General features: G+C 52.9%; 1 protein-coding gene across 7 annotated transcripts in view; it reads right to left on the reverse strand.

The window, feature by feature from the left end:
- ATP2B2 (ATPase plasma membrane Ca2+ transporting 2) overlaps positions 1-19029 on the reverse strand; it is a 330440-nt gene that overhangs the window by 20807 nt on the left and 290604 nt on the right. For all 7 annotated transcript variants that reach the window (XM_032458949.1, XM_032458953.1, XM_032458950.1 and 4 more), the window contains 4 exons: positions 10053-10294; positions 8971-9205; positions 997-1176; positions 712-799 (listed from right to left, as the gene is read on the reverse strand). In XM_032458949.1, coding sequence (XP_032314840.1) covers positions 712-799; positions 997-1176; positions 8971-9205; positions 10053-10294 — 745 coding nt within the window. The remainder of the gene's footprint in view (positions 1-711; positions 800-996; positions 1177-8970; positions 9206-10052; positions 10295-19029) is intronic.

The following is a 19029-nucleotide window of genomic DNA, read 5'->3' on the forward strand; positions in this document are numbered from 1 at the left end:
GCCCAAGGTCACAAGGCAGGTCGGTGGCAGAGCGAGGACTTGAACCCAGGCCTGTATGACTCTAAAAAGTGCCCAGCATCGGGTCAGCTAGGTGGGCTCAGCAAGGGGTGTGCCCTCCCTCTGAAGGGAGTCAGGGAAGAAGGATGCTGGCTTTTGGCCTCATTTCTCAGGCTGCTGTTCCCAGGATAGCCTGTCCCTGGGGTCTTGGCTACACCTATTGTTGGCAGCCACAGAAATCAGGCAGACAAAGGGTCTCAAATTCACAAGTCCTGGGGCCAGACTGAGAACATAAGTAAAAGAAGGTGGCTGAGTGTCAGACAATAGTGGTGAAGATGGCATCAAATGGGAGTAGGCAGGATCTGTATGCAGTCATTCAAACTGAACGTTGAAAAAAGACATACCACCCAAATAAACATGTCTGCGGGCGCCGTTCAGTCCCCAGGCCAGGAGTTCTGGCCCCTGGATAGGCAATCCCATTGCTTCCTATGGGAGGTGGGGCCCTGGGAGAAGGTTCACCACCTCCTCCCTCATCTCACTTTTACAAGGCCTCCCGGGTCTGCAAAGAAGATGAGACAAGGGCATCCCTTGGTGTGGGGAGCCCCAGGCAGGAGCCCCTTCTGTCCTGGAAAGAAGCTGAAGGCACCAGGACAGGAAGGCCCGGGAGGTCTGGTGCCCGGGCCTCAGAGCTGAGCGTGCCCGTTCAGGTCTTACCTTTGACCAGAGTATGCTTGTCCGTGGGGGAGGAGCGAGCCAGCACCCGCAGCTTTGGCCAGATCTTGTCGATTCGCTCCTGCTCAATCTGGAGAGGGATGGGGGAGGGGCGGGTCGGTGGGGTCGGGGAGAGAAACTGAGGCCCAGAGAAGGGAGAGGACTTGCCTAGAGTCACTGGGCTCTTAGTGGCACACGGGCTGGCGTCTGCACCATCATGCATGCCCGTGCCTCCCAGCCCCCTTCTAAGCCCAGCCCAATGCGGACCCTTTGCACTGGGCCACGTACCTCCCCTTTCTCATTGCGGATTCTCCGGTTGAACTCTTTGCCCTCGAGGCAGAGGAAGTCCTCCCCAGGATGGATGATGCCACACTTGATGGCAATGGCCCGGGCTGTGTTGATATTGTCACCCGTGACCATGCGGACCGTGATGCCTGCTCGCTGGCACTTGCGGATGGCTTCCGGGACCTGGGCAGGAAGGCAGGAGCCATGGAGTAGGCATCACCTTGGGCAGGCCCTCCCTGCCCTCACGGATTCCCGAGTGAGCCCTGCTCACAGGCAGTGCCACTGTAAGGGGCCTTGCTGACCAGGAGATACTCATGGCACACAAACCATCTCCTCCCTTCCTGTGCTCATAGCAGGCATTGTTAATCAATTACAGCAACCTCTGATTAAACCCTGATGTGGTCTCACAGTCCCAGGCAGCCACTACCATCAGTCATGGCAGTCCATCCTAAGACAAAACCATTGGCTATCCTGACCTAGGTAAGGACTTTGAGAAAAACCCCAATAAATACTCTCTCAGATATGGTCCCAGACAGGAGTACAGAACACTCCACTACTGCACAGGATCTTGTCCCTGCTTTCTCCACATGCACATTTCCTGCAATAATGATAAATATGTTCATGTATTTTCAGGTTTTTTTTTTTTTAGGTGGGGAAGGACATTGAATTTGAGGGCATTTTATTTACATAATGTGACACTTGCTTAGAATAAATGCAAATGATTAGGCTTCGTGTAAAACATGATGTTTCCCTGTGACAGTTCTTACTGCCTACTGCCCTCTCTGTAATGATGGACAGAGGTCTGGGCCAATTAGGCCAGAGCAGACTGAGCCAGTCAGAAGCCAGCCAGCCACTCCCGCCCCGCCCCCCCCCCCCCCCCCCAGCCTCGCCTCTACCTATGTGGAGCTGGGGATTTGCCCAGCAGTTAGGATGCAAAAGCCAACCTGGAGCTGTTGTGGCCTTTTACACACAGCAGAAATCAACTGAACAGGTGATTCTTACCCATGGGCAGTGACAAATAACAAAACATTAAGGCGATATTTGCTGCAAAACATCCTTCAGTGGAAAAGGACATGTCAAGGGCAGAAAATCCAGTACTAAAAGACCAAAGTACTTTAGAATCTCAGACTTAAGGGGACAGAAGTCCAACCCCCCTCCTCTTGCACATGCTGGTGTCTGGGAGCTCACCTCCACCCTTACTCTGACAAGCCATAGCTGAGAGAGTTAGAAGATGCTATGGGTTGAATTGTGTTCCCCCAGAAAGATACATTGAAATCTTCACTCTCAGTACCTCGGAATGTGCCCTATCTTGGAGACAGGGTCTCTGTAGAGGTAATCAAGATAAGATGAGGCCATTAGGGTGGGCCTGCATCCATTGTGACTGGTGACCTCATAAAGAGGGGAAATTTGGACAGACACACGCACACAGGGAGAACATCGCAGGAAGATGAAGGCAGAGATCGTGGTGATGTGTCTACAGGCCAAGGACCACCAAAGATGGCCAGCACACCACCGGAAGCTGGGGGAGAGACCTGGGACAGAGCTGCCCTCACAGCCCTCAGAAGGGACCAGCCCTGCAGACATCCCGATGTTAGCCCTCCAGCTTTCAGAACCGCAGGACAATACAATCCTGCTGTTTGTGGCACTCTGTTACAGCTGCCCTGGCAAATGAATACAAAGAGAACGTTCGTCCAAAGCCTGACTGTGGACAGCTTCTGCCCGCTAGTCCCCTTTCTGCACTCAGGAGCTTTAAGAACAAGGACTGACCTTGAAAATATCTCACCTCTGTCCACCCCCTGCCCACACCAGCTGCAGCTCCTTGAGCCCCAAGCACCACCAGCTCAAGCAGGGGTCGCCGCCCAGTCTCCCCGCCTCTGGACCTGCCCCTCGTCCATCTTGCCCCTCCCCTGGCCACCAGCCACCTGCCCAAAGTCCAGCCTGTGTGCCGCTGCCTTTCAGGGCCTCCCCCCCCCCGCCGCTTGTAGAGAAAGTCCTTCCTCCCGAGCACGGCCATCCTGCGGTGGAGCGAGAAACAAGTGCCGGGGAGAGGCAGGGTCCAGGTCAGGGTAGGGAGGCCTCTCTGGCTCCCAGAGGACTCCAGGAGCCCAGCTCTGTGGTGGCAGGTAGTGGTCTCCCTGTCGTTGAAGGGCTGGAGTGGGGCCAGCTGACCACGGGCCTCCTCTGGGTGTATTTCCAGGGTCTGGGGAGGAGCTTCCCGGTGCCCACTCAGGGCTTGGGGCCATGTGAGAGCAAGGCCTCTGCCTCGTGCCACAGCGGCTGCTCACACAACCAAATGTGACCTCTTTCTGCAGAGCCGGAGGGAGCGGGAATGTGGACCGTCCAAGATCCCGTTTACATAATCAGTCGATGTCCTCACAATGGCCGTAACCCGGCTGTGGCCCCTGCTGTCTCCCACCCCAGAGGATAGGAAAGAGTCGCTATTCTTTCTGGAGCACACACCTCATCTGGCTCCTGCCCTGAAAGGAGTAATTTAGGTTATGCTTGTTTCAAAGATGCTTGAGGTCTTGGAGTTGGGACTGTAGGTCATGACCCTGATCTTCTGCTCATTGCCTAGATCTCCTCCCAGGCATCCCTGACAGATGGTCAGAGAGCCTCTGCTTGCATGCCTCTGATGACAGGGTGCTCATCGCCTCTCAGACTGACTGTTCTACGGTAGAACAAGCCTATTGTATCCTTGTACATAATTGTTCTTTTTTTAGATAAGAGAATAGTTACTCTGAGTCAGATCTATTCTCTTGCACAGGGTCTTTGTTAAAGATCTGTACAAAGGGCTCTGAGAGCACAGAGGAGAGCATTGTTACTTTAGAAGGAAGTGCATGGGGAGGGGAAATCTGTGAGAGCTTCCTGGAGGAGGGGGTGTTTGAGCTGTTTCTGTTTAGCCAACACTAACTGAGGCTTTGATGCCTGGCACTGTGCCCATGCTGGGGCTGCCAACATGACCACTTCATTGTGGTCCTGGCTACAAAGAACTGTCCCAGGAGGTGCATGGGCAGAGAAGGGGAGGGCGCTGCAGACAGTGCTGCAGGTGATCTGGAGAGCTGAGGCCCCGGGAGGATGTGAGGTGGGGGCCAGTGGCCATGGGGCTGGAGAGGGGCTTGAGGTTCAAAGGCATGGGGACCAGAGCCTTGCTCCTTCAAGCCTGGGAGCCCTGGCAAGTTCTGAGCTGGGAATGAGGGGATGGGTATCATGTTTTAGAAAGACTTCTGCTTTCAAAACTGTCTCAGGGAGCTGAAATCTGCCTGCTTGGAATCCCCATCCTCTGGGCTTCCCTGGAACAAGCTGGCTTGGGAAAAAAGGAGGCGGCTAATTTTTATGGCCCTACACTTTTCTCTGTGCAGTGGAAGCATCTCTGCCTCGGGGAGAGAGGGCTCAGGGACCAAAAGGCTGGGCTGGGCTGTGCCCCAGGCTCTCATCTAAGCCTTGGTTTTCTCATCTATAAAATGGGACGATAGCTTCTGCCTCTCATGGAGGGTGGAGAACTGTGTGACAAGGGCAAAGGACACCAAGCTCAGGGCCAGCACATGCTGGTGTTGAAGGTATGAGGGAGACTCCCTTGTTTGCTCTTTCTGCTCCAGGGCGGGTGCAGGGATGCAGGGGAGGGTGCAGATGCAGACGCGTGGGGGTGGGGTGCCGCAGGCATCTGAAGCACGGGGACGAGCAGGTGTATGGGTGGTGGGATAGGTGGGTGCCCCCCCGCCACAACTCCTGGGCCAGGTGTCTTTAGGGTCCTGTGACCTGCCTTGAATGTGGGGGCATTTGAGGCAGACCCGGAAACGCCTGAGGAGTCTCCACCGGCCACTGGGAGACTCTCCACTTCCTTTCTGGGCAGTGCCCTCTAACTGGACGTCCTCGAGCTTCAGTCCTGTCCAGCTTTATGCTCCCGTGAGCCATGCATCTACGAGTCCACCCACCAGATGCTTCTCTAGGCTGTGGGTCTGGAGGGCGGGGCTGCCGGCCGCTAGGAGCCCTGGCAGGGGTCTGGCCCAGGTAGGTGCTCAGTCAGCTGGGTCATCGTGAAACATCTGCGCACTTAAGTCCGTCAAAGCCTGACCTGGGTGGATGGATTTGGACGGGGACACACAAACCTTTTACAATTTAGCTCCACGCTCCTTTCCAGCCTTTTCTCTCATAAACCCAACTAAGGTTTTCACTAATCCCAAACACATGGCATCCTTTCCCACCTCCTGGCCTTGCCTGTGCTGTCCCCTCTGCCCGGGATGCCCTCTCCCCTGAATCTCTGTGTGTCACCAATCTTTCCCATCTCGCATGGGAAGCACTCTCGGCTCAGGAAGCCATCCATGCCTGGTCCCTCCAGCCCAGCGGGACACCTCCTGCAGCTACTCAGCCTCCCTTTGATCGCTTCACTCATTTATCTGTGGAACAGCTACAAAACCTCTAACTCTTCTGGGCAGTGAGGATGTGGAGAGGATGAAGCCTCAAGCCCCAGAAGCACTGATCTGGCTGAAATGTGCTTTCCACATGGATAAAATAGCTGTGAAAAAAACCCCACCCTTCTTTCGCTAAAATTATCCTAGATATTTCTCGCTGAGGAAAACCAGCCAGGAAATGGGAGCTTCCTGTTTTCATTAAATAAAGGCTTTTCAACATCTGTTGTTTCTGGTGACAACAGTTGTCGGTGACTCCAAGGGCTCCAAACAGCCCCGGGTAACCTGGCAAATCCCAGGCCGCGACTCTCCTGCCAGCTCTGTCCTCATTGGCTTCCATCAGCCCCGGAAAACGTACCACAGAAGTGTTTTAGGGGGCCAGGGAGGGGTTGGCAAACCTAGTTTTATCTGTTCTGTCCTTTGTCTTCTCAAGGGAGGAAGGCAACGTGAGCTTCTCCCCTGCTGAGAGATGGGGAAACTGAGGGAGGCAGGGTTTGCTTTCCCGTGGCAGCTGCAAACACATCGGACCAGGCTTGTAGGACCTGAGGTGGTCCAGGCTGGGGTTTCACGCCAGCCGGCCTCACAGGTGTCCTGGGAACTTGGCACAGACACACTTACTGTAGCAGAGACGCTCCCCAAAGTTCACCCGAGAAGCTCTGAGGTGGGAACCAAGGCCTAGGGGTGTCCCGGGGCGGTGTACCTCACCCTGTCTGTGCTACTGTACTGTCTGAATTTGGCTCCATGTGCATACATCACCTGGGCTAAAACAAACAAACTACAACCCATACCTGCCAGTCTCCTCCGGCCCTGCATCCACCCCCGTCCCACTGGGAGATGCCGAATCCACAGGCCAGAGCTTTAATACTTTCAGGTGGTGTCACCGGTCACCCATGCTGTGCCCCTTACTTGTGAACGTCCAACTTTCCCATTGTTCAGATGGGGAAACTGAGGCCCGTGGTGGCGCTGCACCTGAGGTCTTCTGTGAGGGAGCGGCACAGGCGGGATCAGAGCCCACGTCTCTTGACTACGGTGTCACTCCAGTGAGCCCCTGCCCTCCAACACAGTTACACCCCCCAAATCTACGTCCCAGGGCTGAGCCAAGGGGAGAGAGGAGGTCACCAACAAGGACTGCTGACCGATGGAAGCAAAGAAAGGCATGAGGGTAAGCCTCCCAGTCAGCTGGCTCAGAACATCAGACCTGTACAGGACCTGGGAGGCACTGGGGCCAGTCGCCCATTTTACAGATGAGGAGGACTGAGGCACAGAGAGGAGAAGTGGCTTGTTAGCGGCAGAGCTGGGGCTGGGCTCCAGGTCCCCTTTCTCCGATGTCGGATGAACGTGCTTCCAGCCCTGCTGGGTGACGGCACCCCACTCCCAGAGACTGTGCCCGAAGCCAGCTCCTCAGATGATCTTAGTGTCATCAGAGACCTAGCTCAGCCCTCTCAGGCCCTCTCTCCTCTCCTCACCCTCCTTGACTTACAGCAACTTGCCCTCTCATTCTTGTGGTACCCAGGAGGAGGTCCCAGATAGGAAGGCAGAAAATCTTTTCTAACCTGGATTTGCTCAGCCACTTACAGCGAGACTTTGGGAACCTCACTGCCCCTGTTTGGGCCTCTGTGTTTTCTTCTGCAAATAGGGAGTGTGGGAGGGTGTTTGGACTAGATCAGCAGTTCAAGTCATGCCCCTCTAGTGGATTGTGAAATCAGTTTCATGGGTGGTGACCAGCGTTTAAAAAAACAGAAAGGAAGAAACAGAAGAGAACAGAAAATAAGCACATCACATTACTTTGTGAGAGTTATCTTGGTTAAGTGTGTGTGTTTGCTGAGTCATGACATAAAATACATTTCTTATTATTGGGGGTCATGGCCCAAAAATGTGTATTTCCGACACCCCCTCCCACCCCACCTCCGGGTGATGAGGCAGGAGCTTGAGCGTAGGGGCTGGAGAGGGCTCTGGGGATGCGAAGGACAGGGGAGCCGCAGGCCAGCCTCGCACACTGAGTATCTCCGTCGCCTGTAAGGAGATAACACATCACAGCAAAGCCCCAACCCGTTAGCAGCTGGTAACGAGCGGGTGTTGCACAGGGAGGCTGATAAACAGCTTGTGTATCCTGGGAGAGGTGCTGTCTGCAGGAACACGTGTATGGGCTCTGGTGCCAAGCACCGGGCGTGTTAATTGCCTTTGCTGTTTTAGGCTCTGGGTGGGAGTGAAGAGGCGTGCAAGCTTGCGTGTGTAAAATACTATTATTACCCTCAGTCTTCAGATGAGGAAATGGAGGCTCAGAGAGGTTATGTAACTGGACCAAGGTCACACAGCCGGTAATGCTGGGACTCAGGATCCCAGGTCTATCCGATGCCCAAGCCCACACTCTTGACCCCTCTCCCTACTGCCTAAATGTGAAAGTCCACGTCTGTGACCTTCAAATTCCACTTGGTCTTTGGAAGGCAGAATCTTCTAACATCAGGGTCAGGATTTGGGGAGCATCTTAACCTACACACTTTCACTTGAAAGACGGGGACATGGAGACTCCAAGAGGAGCAGAGAATGGCCCGAGGCCCCCAGAGAATGGTGTCAGCGTAAGTGGGGAACATGAGAGTTGCCCTTGGTGGAGGAAGGTGGCCCCAAGGGGCAGCATCACCAGATTTCCACAGCCAAGGCTGACCTGGACCCAGCAGTCTTCAAGGACGTGGAGGCTGGTCCCTCCTGTGCCTTGCCTCCACTCCCCGGCTCTCCCTCTCTGCCCCTACAGTGAGCCCCCACTGCAGCGTTTTGGAGATTCAGGACAGCTCTCTCCTCTTCCTACCACCTCCTTCCAGCCTGGGCAGCCCGACACCACGCCCGTCCTATCCTCCCTCAGTCCTGCAGATCCCCAGCACTGAATTCTCAGCCTTCCCCCAGATGCAGATTCAGCTGAAGGAGAATGAAATTCCCTAGGTGTGCTCATTACATTGCTTCACTTGATTCTTATGGGGAGGGGGTGCTGCCACCCCCCTTCCCTTCTGCTTGAGAATTTGACCTTTGGTTAACTTTCTAGCTCTGTTCCCCTGGAAACCTGATAAAGGAAGACTGCTGGCTGATTCACTAGGGTAAATTAATAGGTAAACTAGATCTGGTTGGGGAGAGCTCCAAATGCTGATGGGGACACACACCCAGGCTTGGGGCCTTCTTGAATGCAGTGACCTCTGTTACTGGGTGTCTCCACTGCAGGCACCCTGGAATCTGGGCCTATGGATTTGTTACAGGAGATCCTGGCTCCTGTGGGGCAAGAGGCTTCTAGGGCAGGGAAGCCCCCACGCTTGTCCCTGGGGGCCCAGAGGGAAGGTCTCTGGGTGGTTGGGTAGGCAGAGCAACGCTGTCTGGCAGGCCGTGGGTTCTGGGACATGTCTGGAGCAGACAAGTGTGGCTACGCTGGTCTTTAGAGTCTGAATGTTTAGAAGAAGGTACAGAGAAGACCTTGGGGTCTTGCAGGGAAACTGAGGCTCAGAGGGGTGGGGTGACCTTCGCCAGGTCACCCAGTGGGCTGCATGGCCCACCTCGCCCCCTCCCCTGAGCTCCATGGCTGGGCACCTACCTCGGGCCGCACGGGGTCCTCAATGCCCACCACGCAGATGCAGGTGAGGTCATTGAGGATGTCATTCTCGTTGTCCCAGTCGGGCTCGGGGCTGCTGGGGAAGTCGCGGTAGGCCACGCAGATGGTGCGAAGCCCGTCGCAGGCCATGGGCTCAATCACCTTCTTTACCATCTCGTCCCGGTCGCGGGGCCGGAAGACCCGGGGCTCACCAGCTCCGTTGAGGATTTTGCAGCACCTGCGGGAGGGGTGAGGGGGTTGGGTAAGGTCCAGCCAAGCGCTCAAGGGCCCGCCCTCTGACGGGCTCAGAGCTCACCCCCACCTCCCAGTGATGCCCTGCTGGCTGTGGTCGGTCACCTAGGGCCCGTCCAGTCCATCTACCATAATGCTTCAGGGATGGTCCTGCCCTCTGGGCCCCAGGCAGTGATGAAATCAGGCTGAGCCAAAAAGAAATCAGGCGGCCTTGTTGCAGTATGCCCCCTCCAATTCCGTAAGACCAGATCTCCTTTGATCTGTTTCATATTTAATAGATTTCATCTGGAAAAAACAGTTCCGCAGCTAAAATGGTTTTCAAAGGGCGTAAAACCCAGGCTAGCGGTTCCTGACTCAGCCGGCATATCAGGACGGCTTGGGAGAGCACTGAACAAACTCCCACCCGCAAGCCTCACACCAGAGGTTCTAATTCAGTTTGTCTGGGGGTGAGCCCAGGAAACAACGGGTTTTTTTAAAAAGCTGCCTGGGGTGATTCCAGAGTGTGACCAGGGTTGAGTCCCCTCAAGGTACCAATGGGGAAACTGGGGCCCAGAGAGGGGGCGTGCCTTGCTTCTGGCTAACAACGAAAATAGAGACAACCAAGTCCATGCTAAGGGAAGGGGAACCAGGGAGATCTAACAGGGATGGATAATGGGTAGAACTTCCTGAGATCCAGTGATCTAGGGAGGGGAAGAGGGAGGACTCCCTGCTGGCAGGAAAATTTAAGAGGAAAGAGAAGTTGCAGCACAGGGCGAGGAAACACACAGGTGGTCTTGCTGGGGGACGCCCTTCCTGCACGCCCCCCGCGGGCCCCCGGCTCCCTGGCCGCTTACTTCTTGAGCATGATCTCAGAAGCGCCCTTGCTGTACATGCGGAAGCTCTCGTCCGGCATCTTGATGACGGTGCTCATGGACTTGCGCACCGAGTTGAAGGTATACACCTTGTACAGCTTCTCCTCCGGCATCTGGCTGCGCACAGGCTCGTAGTCCTGCTTCAGGTCCAGCACGAAGCCCAGGAGGCCACACTCCGTCTTGTTGCCCACCTGCCGGGGCAGCGCGCCCTCCTTCTCCGGGGGCTGCGGAGAGAGGTGGGCGGCTCACCGGGCTGCCCTGCCGGGTGCCTGCGGGTCTGCGGGGGTGGGTGGGCCAGCCCCGCCACCCCACCCCCTGCAGCCTCCGGCCTCGGCATCCCAGACCCAGTCCCGGCTCTGGATGAGGGCAATGAAGCAAGGCTGGCTTTCTGAAAATTACAAACTATTTCAAACATGAACCCGTGATAGAATTAAAAAAAAAAAAAGTGCACAGACTGTCCAGCTCTGTAGACCCTCAGCATTATACCATGTTTGCTGCAGATTTTTCTTTTTTTAAGAAGTAAAACCTAACAGAGTCAAATCCCCCTCTGTACCCCTCCTCGTCTGCCTAATCCATCCCTGTCACAGAAAGAAACTCCATCTTAAATATGGCATTAATCCTTATCCTGTGTGTGTTTTAACTTCTAATTCTGAGATAGTTCTAGAGTAACAGGCAGTAAGAAATAACACGGGGAGAGGACACACATCCTTCGTCTGGTTTCCCCCAGTGCTCTCTTCTGTATGGCTGGAGCACAATATCACAACCAAGATGTTGACAGTGACACAAGCCAACTGGCCGTATTCAGGTTTGACCAGTTTTACATGCTCCCCTGTGTGTGTGTGTGGGGGGCTCTGAGCAATGGCATCCCACGTGGATTCCCGTGACCACTACCATCAGGATGCACAACAGTTCATGACAACACGTCCTGCGCTGCCCTTGTATGACTGCGGTCACCTCCCTCCCTTCCCCCTCCCTGCCCCCGGCAACCAGGGATCTGTTCTCCAGCTCCATAATTCTGTCATTTCGAGTGTGTTATATAAATGGAACCATGCAGTCTGTAACTTCTGGAGATTGGCTTCTCCTCACTCAGCATAATCACCTGGAGAGGCAGGCAAGCTGTTGCATTCATCGATAGTGTGTTCCTTTTCACGGTTGGGTATTATTCTACGCTTTGGATGCAATGTCCCTTGTGATTTCAGTTTAGGTTGAACCAAATGCAATGGTTATTTTTGCACATCACTGTGGTCAACCATTGGTGATTTCTTGTAGATTGACCTCCTGTACGTATGTGCAGTGCTGTTTTGTGTGTTGAAAATGTCATGCAAGAAGGCTGTGTACATGTTTCTGTAACTTGCTTCACTCGTGTAACATTCAATTTTTGAGAGCTATCCCCATTCACGGAGCTGGTTTGTTCCATTTTAACTGGGCTGCGTGGACACCACAGCCCCGGCCCTGAGCCTCAGGGAAACCACCACCACATACATCCCCTGTGCTTCTCACGCCCTCGTGCGGCTGCCTGAACACAGGCTGTTCCATGCCTCTGCCTTCGCCCCTGCTGGTCCTTCCTCCATCCCTGCCAGGCAAACTCCTCCTCGCCCTTTAAGGATCAGCACAGATATTTCCTTGTCTTTGAAAATTGCTTGGTGGGTCTGTCTCCCCCAGAGTAAAAGAGTCGTTGTATTCTTTCCCTCCCTGGGTTCCCAGGGCAGCACAGAGCCCAGCACACAGTAGGCATTTACTCATTGTTTTCTGGATGGCTCAGTGCAGACCAGTCTGGGGCAGAGGGAGGCTCAGGTTAAAAGGTAAGAACAAGACGTCTCCACAGGGCACTCACAGTGGGATTAGCAGGTGGCAGTGGGAAGTTCATGCTGGCAGGTGAACTCACCTCCTATAGGCATGCCTCCCACACATGCATATGCCCCCCCCACACCACTTGTATAAAATTAATGTGCAGCCACTCAGGTGGAGGTGCCTTTGGGAGTGGTGAAAGTCACCACGGATAAACTCACACCCTAGAGAGACGCTGAAGAGGAATAAATAACTCTGAGCATTCAGTGTCCAGCCCCACCTCATCCCCATGAGTGGCTCTTCCTGGGTCTCAGACCGGACTTGTACAGGAACTCTCAGGATCCACACCCTCAGCCTCCCTCGTATTGTTCAAAAGAGCAGCCCAGGCAAGAAGAAGAACTCTAGAAGATGCTGGACTGGTTGTGGAGGGGACGGGATGGCAATCAGGCATGTCACTGGCCGACTTCCCCTTCCACAGTTAGGGCTTGGGCTCAGGGAGCCGACCCAAGCCCTGGGGGGTCATGGGCATTGACTCAGGCATTCACAGCCTTAGACCCTAAGCTCTCATCCTCAGTTTCCCCATCTATAAGATGGAGAGGCGGGAGCAGATGATCTCTAGCTGAGAGAAAAATCAGCCTGCCCCTTTAGGTGGATGACAGTGAAGGATGGTAGAGCAGGCAGTGGGGCAGATCCCTCAGCGGGGACCCGGGGGCCGTGGGCCAAGGCTCAGAACGCCCTCCCTGCTCCACACCAAGCTCTTCGGTGGGATTCGATCTGGAAGCAGAGGAATCTGACAGCTTCCCCTTTCTACAGTTTGGGAAAAGAAATTCTAAGCACTCCCCTTAGTCTCTGTAGCATACAGTTATGTTGTGCTTTTAAAATTTATATATTTATTTACTTAGCATGTTTTTTTTTTCAATTTTATAATTAACTTTCTGGTGATTTCTAGAGTTTTATGAATCTTCTACCACGGTTTTTCCCTCTCTACTAATGACAAACCCGGAGGACTGAAATAAAAATGCCTAATTACTTATTTGCCCCAGAGAGCTGAGCAGTTATGCCTGCAAAACCCCTGGCACTTTATTACCCTCTGTGAATATTTTAATTTTCCTCTAAAAGGATTTCAAACCATCCACAGTTGCAAATGGCAGAGCTGCCTCCTCCGTAATTCAATTTGTTTCCGTGAACTTGAGCTCTGAAACTGCCTACGTGTACTACTAAGAAGTAGGGACCTGCCTCTTTTTTTCTTTTGGCTTTTTAAAAATCTTTACAAACCCACAGGTTTCGCTATTACTGTAGGCTTTCAAAGAGCCTTTGATCTCCAGGGCTCTCATTCTGTAGGAGAGTTAATAAGGCATTGGTTTTGAGGGACAGGAAGCAAGCCTGTAGGAAAAGTGACTTGCTCCTGGTTACAGACCTGCAGAGGGGCAGGTCTGGGGCTGCCCCCAAGCCCCCTGATTCCCCAATGCAGAGCTCTATCCAGCACATATCCCTGCATGGGCATTGAGCCCTTTGGGACTGCTGGGTGCAGCCATGGGCGTAACTTGGAGAGGGCAATTCATGCTCCTGTTTTGGGTTGCTTGGGAGTGACTAGAGCTAAGACCAAGGAATGATGACCCAAAGAGCTCCAAGTTATAAATAACACATACAAAAATGAGATTAAAAAAATGTGGCTAGCAAGTACCATCTCACCCCCATGAGGATGGCCTATTATAAGAAAACAGAACAGAAAACATAGCGAAGATGTGGAGAAACTGGCACCACTGTGCACCGTCAGTGGGAATGTAAAATGGTGCAACCACTGTGGAGAACAATCTGGAGTTTCCTCAAAAAATTAAAACATAGAATTACCATATGATCCAGCAATTCCACTTCTGGGTTTTTACTCAAAAGAATTCAAAGCAGGGACCTGAGAAGATATTTGTACATCCATGGCCACAGTAGCATTTTTCACAGTAACCAAAATGTGGAAGCAACCCAAGTGTCCATCACAGATGAATAGATGAGCAAAATGTGGTCTACACATACAATGGAATATTATTCAGCCTTAAAAAGGAAGGAAATTCTGACACGTTCTACAATATGGATAAACCTTGAGGTCGCTATGCTAAGTGAAATAAGCCGGACACAAAAGGATGGATACTGTGTGATTCTTCTTATATGAGGTCCCAAGAGTAGTCCAATTCAAGAAAGTAGAAGGGTGGGTACCAGGGGCTGAGGGCAGTGGTGGTGGGGAGTTAGTGTATAACAGAATAGAGGTTCAGTTGGGAAGGTGGAAAGTTCTGGATACGGATGGTGTCCAATGTCAGTGTACTTAATGCCACTGAACCATACACTTAAGATGGTTAAGATGGTAAATTTTAAGTTATGTATATTATACCACAATTTAAAAAAAACCCTCCTTCTTGCCTCCCACCCCAAATAATCCAACCACAGCCTGGTAACTTGCACCAATTGCCATAGGGTGATATTTGAAAGAGCATGTTAGAAAAAGACTTTTTGCTCACTAGCTGTCTCTGATGGCCTAGGCCACGCCCCCTCACCCCTCAAGGACCAGAACAGGCACCGGCAGAGCAGCCTCCCCGAGGCTTGGATGGACCACCAGCCAGCCTCAGCAGATGCCGCAACGACCAGAGTTTGAATGCGGACTCTGCTCACCCTTTACGGAGCTCTTCACGGGCGTCCTCACTTGTATCCCTGCAGCTCCCTAGGAGGCGGCCTGTGATTAGTCCCAGGTGCACGGAGGGGCCCGGAGCGGCGAGGCCACACCACTCGTAAGTGGCCGAGCTAGGATTTGACCTCAGCCCTTCTGGGCTCTGAGCCCAGGGCACACGCCCTCCCAGGAGCCCTGCCTCTCTTCACCAGCATTCGAGATCATCGGTTAACGAGGTAACTGGTGGGTGACTGATTTAGAGTCCACGTCGGGGAGAGCTGTGGCTGTCTGGCTTATCTCCACTTCCCGCTGTGGGGTAACCAATGAATATTTGCTGAATGAATAAATGAATAATTTTGGTGTTTTTGTGCGTGGAGCGCTGCCAATGGGAGGCCAGATGGGATGGGATTTTGTCAGAATCGTGGCCTCCAGAATTGTCATCAGAAGGCCTGCCACCCCAGGAGCCTCTCAGGTGCTAGGCCACCTGAGGGCAGGAGGGGGCAGAGCCATGCCAGTGAGCCACAGACCTGCCACAGAGGTTGTAAAGGCATGAGGTCCATGTGTGGGTCCAGGGCGACAGCTGGGACAGGCTGAAACGCTGTGGGAAGACACACTGTTGGAAAGCAGACTCCCTGAGGATGCCCTGGGGACCTTTCCAAGCTCACCAGTGCACCATGCCTACGTGTGCACGCAGTGTGTATGTGTGCATGTGCGCGTGGTATGTGTGTACATGCACATGTGTTGTGTGTGGTGTGTATGTGCTGTGTTTGTGGCATGTGTGTGCAGTGTGTGCAATGTGTGTGGTGTGTGTGGTGTGTGGATGTGTGTGTGGGGGTGGTGAGAAGATGGAATCAGGGATTAATAGTTCCGTTAAAAATCGGAATTCCCCATCCAGGGTTATTTGCTTTAAACTCTTCTCCCAGGAATGGTGTTTGTAAAAAAACCAAAACCAAATGAGCTGTTGAATCCAACACAAAGGCCCCTGCGACTTCACGTGCCCGAACGAAGGGCCACCCCATCTCCCCATCTTAATGCCCTGCTAAGTTACTTTCAGGGCCTCCTGTGCCTTCTGGAACCCCTGTCTTGGCCAGAGCCTCTTGCAGAGCTGGCTTGACTCAGGGAGGGGTTTGAGGCTCACTTGAATATTCAGCCGCACCTGGGTTTAGAGCCAGGAGGTGTGAGGTCAAGGGCTGACTCTCTCTGTTTCCTAGAGTCACCTCCCCACCGCCTCCGTCACCTAGGAGCTCTAGTTCTAGGACGTGTGAGAAATACAATCAAGCACACCCTTCCTGCGTCTTGGGGGTTACTGGGGCTTCCTGGGGTAAGGAGGCACCCCAGTTTGGTGATGGGGTAGGCTGAAGACTAGGACTGTTTCTAACTAGGTGAAGTTTGGGTTATTTATTTAGGAAAACCAACCTGCCAGGAAAATCCTGCTTCTTCCTCCAGAACCACTTCAGGGATGCCAAGGAGATTTGTTTTTCTTTCAACAGTTTATGTTTTCAGAAATACCCCATAAACTTCCAACAATTTGGCTCCACGAGTGCCCATCTTCAGTCTAATAATTCAAATGTTAATCGTAGTGTCAACCTACTTCAAAGGCGGTCTCATATAATATAAAATTAAAGTCCGCCTGGGTGGTTTCAATGCACAGAATAAACGTGGGTGGAAAAGGAGGATGTCTTCCCCAGAAAGCGCAGCGCCTCTGAAGTCTGAGGAAGGAGCTATTTCCATCTTAAAGCTCAGCTGGGCCCCGAGAAGCAGCAGGTGATGAGAAGAAGCTAGTAGAAGCCTTGACGTTCAGAGTTGGAGGCGACAAAGCACATCTGAAGGTGCCAGGATTTCTGAGGCAGGGAAGCAATTTCTGACTAAAAGATGACTCACGTAGCTTCCCTCAGAGGGCAAGTTTAGCTCCCAATGGTTAGAAATAGGAGTGGGAAGAAGAAAGCTCTGCCATCCTCAGAAGGGACTGGGCCCTCTGTGAGGGCCCTCCTGGGTCACTTTTCTTGGCCTCCCTGCTGGCAGCCCTGGCCCTCACACGACTGTCCACCCGTGCCTGGGAGGCTCTGAGCACTGTGAGGAGAAAGCCTGTTAAAGGCTTATCTGCTGCCACCTAACTCCCCCTCAGCCTTCCCAGCCTCACCCTGGGAAGGTGCCATCATTCTGGCCCCAAGAAATGCCTAGGCCACAGACGGCCACATCTCCCGAGAGGTCTCTGGGTCTTGGCTGGGCTGTGGTCCTGCCTGGAATGACCCTGCCCCCTCCCCAGCTTGTTAAAACTCCTCCAGAATTCTCTGGGCTCAACTCTGCCACCTGGTGTCAGAAGCAACCCTGGGCAGGTTACTTGATATTTCTGCAGCTCCATTTTTTTAGCTGCAGGATAAGAATGGTTGTATTTGCCTTGATTACCTGGAAGGCATGTGCAGGGTCAAGCAAGACAGGGACTGGCAAAGCAAACTACACAGGGTAAGGCTCAGAAATAATAATAGAGGTAATAAGAGTAATAATTGATATGGACTGAACACTTGCTGCATGTCAAGCACTGTACTGGGAGCCACACATTCATCTGTTCATCTGATCTTCACTGCAGCCCTGGAACTGCCTCAAGGCAAAGGTGCAGCCAGAGGAGTTGGGCATGGAGTGCAAGCTCTGGACTGGAAAGACCTGGATTCGAATCCTGGCTCAGCCTCTCATCCACTCTGGGACTCTGGGCACATTCTTTAACTCCTCCCAGCTTCAGTGTCCTTTTCTATGAACGGGAGATGTGATGTCACCTACTTTCTGGGCCTCAGAATAAAGTGACGGGGTTGGACCAGGTGGTCCCTAAGATCTGGGAATGCATGTAGATTACACCCACATAACCTACCCTTGCAACTACTCATCTAGTTTCTTTTTTTTTTTTTTTTTAAATCTTTTAGAAATAGAGCTAATTCAGAAGTCTCTGGATCAGTGCAGACCAGAGAGCTGAGGGTAGTTCCAAAGGAGAGCTCAGCAGGCTGGAGGTACCAAGAGAACACTGGTACTGGCCATGGGACTGGGACCAGGGCCAACTCCTACTTCTTGCTGCCACAAGAATAAGAAAGTAGAACAGAGAGAGAGCGCTGTCCTGAGCCTCTTGTCACTTCATATTTATCCATCCACCAGCCACATAGTCATCCATCCGTCTACTCATCCACTTATACATCTACCATCCATCCATCCATCCTGCACCCATTATGCATCCCCCTTCCTACCTGGTCCTCATCTCACTGATTACATATCTATACATTTATTCCCTAGTCAATTCACTTACCTCACCCACCCACCCACCCAGTACTTCCCAAGAGCCTATGCCAGGGGAGCAGAGATAACTCAGCTGTTTCACACTCCCGAAGAGCCCACAGCCTGCATCAGACAGTGAGACGACACGGAAGAATTGCCCTCACGGCTGGGGGGAGAAACAGCCATGCCCAGGAGCTGTTTCCCAGGCCAGGCTCGCTTCCCAGCCACAACTGATGGGCAGTGCGTGGACAGTGCGTGCCTTTCCCGGCCACCTCCTCTTGCATGGTGAGGATGTTCTGCCGTCTAGATTTCTGAGCCTGGTCTGGAGGCTGGCTGGACTTCCACCCTCTGCCGAGCAGTCCCTGACTCTTCTCGGGATTCCTCTGGGCCTAGATGGGCCATCCCTGGAAGCCCCTTCTCCCAATATGGTTGGCAGTCCTGGCTGTGAATCTGACCCTCTGCACCCCAGGCCTTTCTTCCTGAGGCCACCCAATGCTAACGATGCTGCAGGATTGGTTTTAATGATCAAGAACCTAATCTGGACACCCTACTCAATAGCTAGCTGCCTTTAGGGTATCTGTAAGTTGGCTTGCCACCAACTGGTTGTGTAACTTTGGGCAAGACCCTTTCCCTCTGGACCCCTGATGCCTCTGCGGTCTGTTCAGCCATTGATTAGCCTCTGACTACAAATGGAATCTCCTTTCACTGGGTGATCTTACTGCTGAATAACAACAACACTAATCACACTGGATGCTCAATATGTACCAGGCACTGTGCTAAGCACTTTCCACTTACTAACTCATTTCATTCTCATAAAAATCCTATTATTTCCCCCAGGAAACTGAGGCACAGAGAGGTTAAGTAACTTGTTTACAGTCACACAGCTAGTGAAGAATTTGAATGCAGGCTATGTGGCTCTGGAGTGTGAACTTTAACCACCACCCAGTCATACCAGGGGTCTCTGCTGTCTCTTCCACACTGATCACCCCCAGCAAGGAGAACCATGTGGCCAAGGTTCTTTCAGAGAAGACACAGAAAGAGAGGCACAGGGGTCCTAGGATGCCAGGGTGCAAAGCATTGAAGGACATTGGTAAGTGACTTGGCCTGATTACAAACCAAGGATCCCGGTTCCAAAGTCCCTGAGCTGTTCCAGTCTTGGCAGCTACACTTTCTCCCCAGATGGACTGATGCATCCCAGTCCTTTAAGCCACCCTGAACACAGCCTCAGCCAACTACATCTAGAAGTGAGATTTTGGCTTT

This window comes from Camelus ferus, chromosome 17 (genome assembly GCF_009834535.1).
Source record: "Camelus ferus isolate YT-003-E chromosome 17, BCGSAC_Cfer_1.0, whole genome shotgun sequence".
Lineage (NCBI taxonomy): Eukaryota > Metazoa > Chordata > Mammalia > Artiodactyla > Camelidae > Camelus > Camelus ferus.